This window comes from Tenrec ecaudatus, chromosome 16 (assembly GCF_050624435.1).
Source record: "Tenrec ecaudatus isolate mTenEca1 chromosome 16, mTenEca1.hap1, whole genome shotgun sequence".
NCBI lineage: Eukaryota > Metazoa > Chordata > Mammalia > Afrosoricida > Tenrecidae > Tenrec > Tenrec ecaudatus.
Window position 1 is genome coordinate 50,683,540 of NC_134545.1, and position 9,810 is coordinate 50,693,349.

Genomic DNA, 9,810 nt, shown 5'->3' on the forward strand with positions numbered 1-9,810 from the left:
GGCACGGGTGTTAACAGAACACACACCGGGCTTGAAGGGACTGATGACTATTTTCTACTGAGAAGTTTTGGAGAAGCCTCTAATTTTACACATGGCCAGAAAAATAAAAGTATTTGTGAACAACCACATCATGACACAGGATTAGGAACAGCAATACAAACAAGTTAGGTACCCTATACAAATCTAGTTCTGTTTCAGATGCAAATGAATTGGAGGAACCAGGTGCTCTTTGAAACTCAATGCCACTGAGTCAATGCTGCCTCATAGTGACTCCCTGTGGGTGTCTGAGACTAACTGTTCACAGGAGTAGAAAGCCCAGTCTCTCCCTCTGAGCAGCTGCTGGTGGTTTTGAACTGCGTGCGGCCTGCAGCTTGAGACTGACCACCAGGGTACCAGGGTTCCCACATAGCAGCTCCAAAGTGGTACACAAATCACAAGCCAACCATAACAAATAGCAACCAAGTTTATTTTAATCTATCTATCTGGCCTGGATCATCAAAAACTCTGGGTCAAAACAAAGCTTAAGGGACTTCGAAAGATCTGATTTTATCTTCTAATGTAATTTCTCCCAAGCTCTTTGAAGCCCCCTCCTATACCTCACAGGCCCATTCTTGTTTGGACTTGAATGTTCACTTTGAAATAAATTTTCTTCACAAGAAGAAATACCTGGTTCTGATTCCAAGAAAATACAGGTGGGATCTGCCACTGGGGAGAGGAATCCACAAAAAACCGAATTACATCTCCCCTTTAATTTACCCTTACCTGTTTAGTTTTTGTTTTAAAACTACCCAATGAAATAAACTGTTTGTTAAGGCAAGTGCCCTAGAGTTTTGACAGACTGTTTATGCAGATATAAACACGCTGCATGTGGCGGGCCTTTAAGCACTGGCAACATATCAAGGAGCATACAGGTTTTGTCTCACAAAGCATGAACAAATTTGAAAAGGGCCTCTACTTTGTTCTACTCTAAGTAGAGGAACAAATTTGCTCACCTAAAGAACTGGGAGCCAAGGTGCTCAAAACAGAGTTCTCCTCACCAGCCAAGAGCTGAGGACCTCTGCCTTTCTAGCCATGGAACAGCATCGCTCCATCTGTATACCAGTCATCAAACCTACACCTTCCCCAACACAACCTGTAAAAATGGTCTAAAACAGGGCACAATCATAAAACGGGCTACTCCTCAGCCAGAAGAGAAACGGGTCTGAACACACGCCACAGTACGGACGGGCCCTGAAAACACCACGCTGAGTGAAAGAAGCAACCACACAGAAGGTCAAAGACTGTATGACCTCATTTATATAAAAGGAAAAGGCACAAAAAGCCTCATTTATTTGGTGGTTACCAAGGGCAGGAGGGAGAGGGGAAAAGGAGGTTAGCAATGGTGGGAAACTGCAAGTTTAAGGGGAGAGTCACACAGCTGACTACTGAAATTGCCGCCAGTAAGTTGTACACCGTAAAAAATTTAAACTGGCAACAACAAGAGTTGCAGAGGCTGCTGATGTACAACCAAACACCTCATAGGATTTAGTTCTTTGGTTTGCAGGTTGGGGTCAGGGATGCATGAGGCATCCCAAGTAACTGGCCTAATTATGGATTTAGTGCCTCCGCAGAAGCCGTGTCCTGGGTCTTAAACTTGCAAGCAGCCTACAAAGGTACAACAATTGTTCTCCATTTGCCTGCAGCACGAGGAGGGAGAGTCAGGAATAGGAGGAGGAGATGGAACATCTGGCTACTTGCCTCCTTGAACAACTGCCTTGAGACCGGAACTGACTGGCTAGGAGTTAGAGCCAAGATTCTCCAAGGTTCTATAGAAGACTCCTGACCAAAAGTTGAGAAATGCAGAACAGAACTTCAAATTCTCAAGGACTCTGGACTTTCTGACACCATGGCACTGGATGGACTCCCAGGGATCATCAGGAAACCTTTACTGAGAAATGTCCAGAGGTGATCTTAGAACCAAGTATTTTAGCTTAAGCAGTAGAGGGGTTGGGGAAAGAAACACAAGACCTTCTACTCCCATGAAAAGTTAGTCTGGGAAACCCCTAAGAGCAGTTCTCCCCATCCTCCTGAGTCGCTAGGAGTGGGAATGGCAGTGAGAAGTGGGCTGTTTGTTTTGAGAGTAGTAGGACAGATCTGCCTCAAGCTTTACGCTCTTTTAAGACCTATCAGTATGGGAACCAAATTAACAACAAGAACTGGAAAGATGAGAAATAGTGTGTGTGGGGGGTATGCTAATGAGGGAGGAACAAACCAGAAAAGGTAGACGAGAAAGGGTGCACAATTCAAAGAATTGAATCACTGTCACTACACGCTAAACAGATACATTAGTAGATGTTTCCTGTGTATATTCTTTTTTTATTTTTACATGTTATTAGGGGCTCATACAACTCTTATCACAATCCATACACATACATACATCAATTGTATAAAGCACATCTGTACATTCTTTGCCCTGATCATTTTCAAAGCATTTGCTCTCCACTTACGCCCTTTGCATCATGTGTACATATATTTTTTTAACATTTTATTAGGGACTCATACAACTCTTATCACAATCCATACACATACATACATCAATTGTATAAAGCACATCCATACATTCCCTGCCCCAATCATTCTCAAAGCATTTGCTCTCCACTTAAGCCCTTTGCATCAGGTCCTCTTTTTTTTTTCCCCTCCCTCCCCGCTCCCCACTCCCTCATGTGCCCTTGGTAATTTATACATCGTTATTTTGTCATATCTTGCCCTATCCGGAGTCTCCCTTCCCCCCCCCCTTCCCTGCCGTCCCTCTCCCAGGAAGGAGGTCAATGTGCATATTCTTACCAACACGATTTACGAAATAAAATAGCCTTCAGACTCCACTCCTCAAAGTCTTTGCTGAGTAGCTGTGGGAGTGCCAGTTCACCAATACAATTCCTTCCATCCTTCCCACACAGCGACAGGCTGAAAGGAGCTGTGCGCGGATCGGTCCTGCATGCTGCGCTCTGGCCCCCACCACCCTCAGCAGCGGCTCTCAACCCCTCCTCACACCGCCACCCTTTCATACAGTTCCTCATGCTGTGGGGACCCCCAACCAGAACATGATTTTTTGCTACTTCTTAACTGTAATTTTGCTGTTATACATCGTAATGTAAATATCTGATATGCAGGATGTATTTTCATTGTCAGTGAAATATTTATGTGTTTTCTGATGGTCTTAGGTGACTCCTGTGAAAGGCGTCAAGACCCACAGGTTGAGACCCATTGCCTTAGACACTATCTGACTTAAATCAGGCAGGGGCTCTCATTTCTTCATAGTGCATTGGGGTCCATGCCCCTTCACCAGGCTCAGAACTCAGTCCCTAGCCAGTAAAAAGGCACCCAATATAAGCTCGTCTTCTTCAAGATATATTTGTCAGCTGATTAATGGGAGACTAAAGTGGAATGTCCTATGGAAGGACTGCTGGAATTCACAGCTGTTGAGTGGGCCCGACTCGTGGAGCATGGGTCTAAGTATTGTCCAATGCAGCACCATTCCTGAAGCCAGCGGCAGGGAGGTCCATGGTGATCTGCAGTGTTTTCTGAAGTACATCACCAGGCCTTTCTTCCAAGTCCCCCTTACACTGAAAGAGCCGCTGAAACCTGCTCAACATCAAAGCAACACATAAATGACCACCAGCAGACAGGTGGTGGGGTGTGTGAGGTGTGCACTGGTTAGAAACGGAACCTGGGCCTCCCTCGTGGAAGACAAGCATTCTGCCAATGAGCCACCAAGGTCCTCTAAGGACGGAAGCCAGCCATCCATTTGTGTTTTGCTGATCTGTAAACTCCATCTTCCTCAACTACCAGGCATGGTGATTGTCCATTGTTCACTGTTTCCATGCACTTCCCACATGAAGTTCTTAGTCAAATAACGAGCCAGAGACAAATAAGCACATTTATTGGCTTAGGAGTTAATGGCCTAGAATAAACTCAGCCCCAAATCACCAAATGAGAAAGTTTATGACACAGGCAGAAACTGGTCTTCCTTCCCCATCTATGCAGTGCTCTCTATTAATTTCTCCCAAGGAACTAGACTGAAAATCAGGACCACTTCAAAATATTTAGTTTGAGATAGCACCCTCCAAGTGAGTAATCTCCTCTTAGTGATCTCTATATCCTTTCAGTGGCCATGAGGCGATTCTGTCCCTGGAAACCAACTGCAGCAAATGCCTGGCATAAGCGCTATTTCAAACCAGCAAGTCAGCACCCCCCCCCCCAACTGCTCTCGTTATGGCAACAGCATGCCTTTCTACAGCTGATGCGGATGTTATGTAAGAAAAGAAATGCTAAAAGAAGCCTGTTTCTACCTCGTCCCCAGGACACACCTCCCCCAGGAGACAGTTCAGCACATACAAAAGCTACGTCAGCAGATATCACATCAGTCAGTTGGGGATTTTTTTTTTTTAAGTCTCTCTGAAGGTTCACAAACTTCATTTCCCAGTAAAACAAGCATCTGAAGATAGTGAAGGAAAATCTGGTCATCAAGATACTATATTCAAGGCTACCCTCTTGACGTTAATTGGCAGCATATCACAAATGAGCTGATTTCTCTGGGTCTAGTGTCCCTCAATTATAAAATGAAACCACTGGGTCCCTTTCACGCTGCCCAGTATTACAAGAGCAAAGACAACCTAATAACTGTTCCCCTCCATTAAAGCTCTGAGAGAGAGAGAAAAAGGCACAAAATTGTTTCTCAATAGAAGAAACAAGTACCATCCACCAATTCACAGGCAGATAAACCAAAGAAACTCAGTGCCATTGAGTTGATGCCAACTCTCTAACCCTATAGGAGTAAAACTGTCTGAGTTTCTGAGAGTCTAACGGGAGTAGAAAGTCCCATCTTTCTCCCTTGGAGCACCTGGTGGGTAGAACTGCAGATCTTTCCAGTCACAATGCAACTCGAAACTACAAAGCCCCTGGGGCTCCTACCACAGGTAGACAGGAGGAACAAAATCCAAGAGCATTTCTACCTCCCCTTAATAATGAGAAAAGATATATACTTTAGCAAAACATGGGGAACCTAAGACATTAGACCAATTGTGTTTTCACCTCCCCCTTGTTTCCCACACTACCAAACTAACTGCCGCCAAGTCCGCTGCTCATGGCGGTCTCCCAGGTCACAGAAGAACTGTGCTCCCAGGCTTTTCACTGGCTGATTTTTCAGGTAGTTTCTATTTTCCAGTAGATCACCAGGCCTTTCTTGTGAGGTACCTCCAAATGGACGCAAATCTCCAACCTTTGGGTGAGCAGCTAAATGCATTAACCTTTTGTACTACCCAGGGCCTCCCAACTCCTCAGAAGGCAATTTGAGAAAATCTGTTCAGGGTTCAATTGTATCCTCTAATCCGGTGTTTCCCAGAGGGAGTGATTCTATCTTCTAGGGGACTCTGGAATGTTCGTGTGTGTGTGTGTGTGTGTGTGTGTGTACCTCCACTCCTGGATTATGGGTTGTAATACAAAAGTTTTTTAAATTGTGTGTGTGTGTGGGGGGGGTGATGAAGTAATTGTTTATTCCTCTGAAAAGTAATAGGTCAAATAAATTTGGGAAACTATGTTTGGCTCCCTCCTTAAAAAAAAACAAACACCATTTTATTGAGGGCTCTTACAGCTCTTATAACAATCCATACATCAATTGTATCAAGCACATTTGTACATATGTTGCCATCATCCTTTTTAGAGGCTCCCTCCTAATAGCTCAGGCGTCTACTGGTTATTGTGCTGCGGCTGTGCTTGCCCTGCTGGATGGTTTAGGGAAGGGGTGGGGACGGTTTGGCCAGTGGGTAGGAAGACCTGAGCAATCATCAGTACCAGCTAGCATCACAGCCTTACCACAGAGAAGCAGTTCCAGCCATCACATTAAAGGCAAGTTTGACTAATAGAGCATATGTGCTTGACAAATATATATATATGACAAAGTTTATAATTCTGTATGGCCCTCAAATTATGTCATAAATATCCAAATGGCCCTTGGCAGAAAAAGGGTTCCCCCATCCCTGCTTGAGGGCATTCAGCACATCAACTGTAATCCTGGAATACCCTGCCTATGACACTCCAGAAGGCTTTCAGAAACTTGAGACAGGAAATGCTAATCCCCTCACAGGAGCCCTGCACACCACAAGGTCAGCAGTTCAAAACTACCATCTGCTCTATGGGAGAAAGACAAGTCTCTCTACTCTGTAAAGAGTTACAGTTTCAGAAACCCACAGGGCAGTCCTACCCTACCTTACCCTTCTGGGGTGACTCTGCCACACACTTCCTATCTTTTTTTTTGGGGGGGGGGCTCTAAATGTTTACAAGTCTGAAACACTTAAGTTAGCACTTCACGCTATACTATTTCCGGACTAAAACTCTTATGCCCACCCCCCGCTCAAAATGTTAAGCTGCTTCAGAACAATGATTGGATTTCCTAGCCTGTTCCCAACTTTTGTGCAAAATATCAAACACACAAAATAACAAAAAATAAACTCACTGCCATGGCGTATCAATGCTGACTCAGTGTGGGTTTCCAAGATTGTAACTGTTTATGGGAGTAGAAAGCAGTCTTTCTCCCTCAGAGCTGCTGGTGGTTTTGAACTGGTGACCATGCAGTCTACAGACCAACATGTAACCACTAAGCCTCCAGCACTCCCACAAAACTCACTCAAGATTCCTAACTAGGGTCTCCACTGGAGGTGACCAAACAAAGTATTTCACCTGGCTGAGGGAAATAAACTTTCATGGGGAGAAGGCGAGGTGTTGGCAATTAAGGTGGGAGGCAGGTAATTCCAATGGGGACAAAAGAAATCAACAAATACCGAGCACCTAAACAGCAATGAGTTAAACGCTATTAAAACAGTGCTGACACCCAATTGCAACAGTGCTTCTAAACACTTTCTCTACACTCTAGTGTTAAAACTCCAGAGATTAGAAACACGCTCTAACAATAAAGAAAAAAGGCACTTTTCTCTTCTCCCACTTGGTGACCTGGGTTTGATTCGCCACCAACGCATTTCACAACTGTCTTTTAGCGAGGCCTTGGTGGTAGCGCAGTGTTTAAGAGTTGGGCTACAGAGTGCAAGGTCAGTACTTTGAAAGCACCAGCGAATCTCCTGTGTAAAGAAAGTGCTATCGTCTCAAATATCCCCAGAAGGCAGTTCAACCCTGTCTTATAGAGTTGCTATGAGTTCCTATTGACTGGTGTCAGTTACCGTATACACTCGTGTATAAGCTGAGTTCTCCAGCACATTTTTAATACCGTTTTTGTGGTAAATTTAGGTGCCTCGGCGGACAGTTGGGTTGGCTTACACTTTTAGAGTATATATGGTAGTTTCTTTGTGTTTTTAGCAATATAAATTCAATGTTACAGATGAGCCAAGATGACAAGTATTTGATCTGGAAACAAAACACCAGGTGTGTAGAAACTATTGGGAAGCCGATGAGGTGATTTCTGAGAAAGCAGTGGTGAGCGAGTGTCTGGGAGAGGGGAAAATGAACCAGTGTTTTTGGCAGAATCCTTCCAAGCATTTTAGGAACTACTCCAGGCTATGAGAGAGACGTCTATCTTTAAAGCAATGCTTACAGTTAGGCTCTATTTTAAAAGCATGGAGCTTGCTGTGAGAAATATGCCCAAAGCATTTCCTTCTGTGGCTCTTCCCTCAGGAAAAGACTGACTTATAGCTAGAAGTTAGTTTCTCCCCCAAATCAACTCCTACCGAGTGCAGCTATCACTGCGGCCCAAGTTTGGAACTGCTGAAACGCAGGAAATTATGGACGAACGTCACAACACAAAGACTTCAGGAAGATGATTCAAGTCCTGTTTCATCACCTTGGAAAACAACAGCCTTAAAAGCCATGGGTTCAAGTTCAACACAATTCTGCCTGCAGTGGATTCTGGTCTGCCAAAAATCCCTCAAGATTAAAACGCAAAGTCCTGGCATGCTCAGGCCCGGAGGCTGGTCTCGACTAGATCAGGTCAGGAGGTTTTACCAGTAAACAACCTCACTGGGAACTTCACAGGGCTGCCAACACGACACTTCCTGAAATCTAGTTCTGGGAGTATATGGATGAATTTTCCCTGCGGGGTCACTCATTCCTGGGCAGCCAGCCACCCAGCCTGCGGCCAGGCCAGACTCCTCTGTAAAGCTCTCTCCTTGGCTTGTATCCCTTGCTCTAGAGCCCCTACGACAGTGGAAAAAGGGATAGCTGGCTCAGGCCCCGTCACAGTAGGGGCTGCCCAAAAAGACCCCCCCCCCCCCCCGAGAGCGAGCTCACACCCCCAACCTTCACAACTCTAAAGTCAGCTGACAAGTTAAAAAATGGAGCCCCGTTCCCTTGATGGGCTCCTCGTAATCCCGCTCTCGAGGCTCCACCCTCATGAGACGGCCAACCTTCGAGCTCCCTTGCCCCGTGACCACTCACCGCGCCTGACCTCTAGCCCAGTGCTACTTGTAAACAGTTCCTGGTACTTGGAGAGGACTGCCCGGGCGCCTCCCTGGGCACCGCCTCTCGCCAGATGCCCCCTCCCCAGATCGGGCAACCGCACTGGGCTGACCAGGATGTCCTGCTTGGCTATGGCCCTTCAATCTCCAAAGGCGCCGGGCCAAAAGCCTGCCCTCGCGGCTGGCACAGCGGTCGCCCACCCCCACCTGGGCTCCGGAGCATTATTTTCTGCCTGGCGCCTCCTCCACCCGCGGGGCCTCGTCCCGCAAAGTCAACAACACCGTCAGAGCAGGCTAGCTAACTCACACGGGGCCAGGCTTCCCAACGCCGCCCCCAGCCCCTCCGTGGGCTCCGAAGCAACGAGACAAATCGTCGCAGGGTCCCACGAGCGAAAAGGCTCTCCCGGGCCCGAGGGGTGGGCAGGCGCCCAACCGCGCACCGTGCCAGGGTGACGCTAACGGAGGGCGGCCCAGGTCAAGCGCAGACCAATTGGCCCGAGGCGGCCGCCGCCCCGGGGGCGCGACGGGGCGCGCGCGCACCAACCCGGCCACGAAGCGGGAGCGCGGGGCAGCCGCGTCCCCACAGTGAGCGCGCACTGGGTCGCGTGGTGGGGAAAATCCAACGCGAAGTTCAGGTCCCCGAAGCGCGGCCGCGACCCCAAAGGCTGCCTCCCGCGGGCTTTGGTGACGCGGGGGGCGGCCGGCGCTCACCTCCCGGCGTGGTGGAGAACAGCGTCCCCCCGGGCGTGGTGCAATAGTCGTGAGGTAGCTGCGCGGCGTCGCTGATGGGCACGGTGCGCGTGGGGATGGCGCGGCTCTGACTGGGCTGGTGGCCGCTGCCGGCGGACGAGGACATGGCTCTGGACGCGGGCTCTCGGGCTTTGTCCGGCGAGCGAGCGGCGGGCGGCGGCGGCGGTGGCGGGGCTGCGGGGCCCGGGCTGCTCCGGTTCCTCAGGCGGGCGTGCAGCGGGCGGGGCGGGGCGCACTCGCTCTGCTCCCTCGGCGCTGGCTTCCTCTCGCTCCGCTCCGCCGCCGCCCTCTCCGCCGCCGCCCGCTCAGCCGCCGCCGCCGCCGCCCGTCCCTCCGGCCTCGGCCCGCAGCCGCAGCCCCAGCCCCAGCCCAGCAGCAGCAGCAGCAGGAGCAGCGACGCGGCCGACCGGAAGCAGGCGAAGGCGGGAGCCGCAGGAAGCTACAGGGGAGCGCGTCGACCGGAAGTGATGTCGTCGAGGGCGGGGCGAATTGCGGGTTGGTGGTGCTGAGTGGGCGCGGCCGCGGGCCCGGTGGCACTTAACCCTTAGCAGGTGGCTGGTCCGACCAGTAGTTTGCAGACCCCAGTCTAATAGCCATAGCTCAACAAATCCTTACGAAGCAC

The 9,810-nt window shown here is 48.9% G+C and overlaps 1 protein-coding gene across 1 annotated transcript in view; it reads right to left on the bottom strand.

Annotated features, from left to right (window-relative positions):
* Positions 1-9,561, bottom strand: part of EIF4EBP2 (eukaryotic translation initiation factor 4E binding protein 2) — a 28,713-nt gene extending 19,152 nt beyond the window's left edge. Inside the window, exon 1 of the mRNA XM_075534346.1 lies at positions 9,150-9,561. Coding sequence (XP_075390461.1) covers positions 9,150-9,294 — 145 coding nt within the window. The 5' untranslated portion in view covers positions 9,295-9,561. The remainder of the gene's footprint in view (positions 1-9,149) is intronic.
* Between the last annotated feature and the right edge of the window lie 249 nt (positions 9,562-9,810).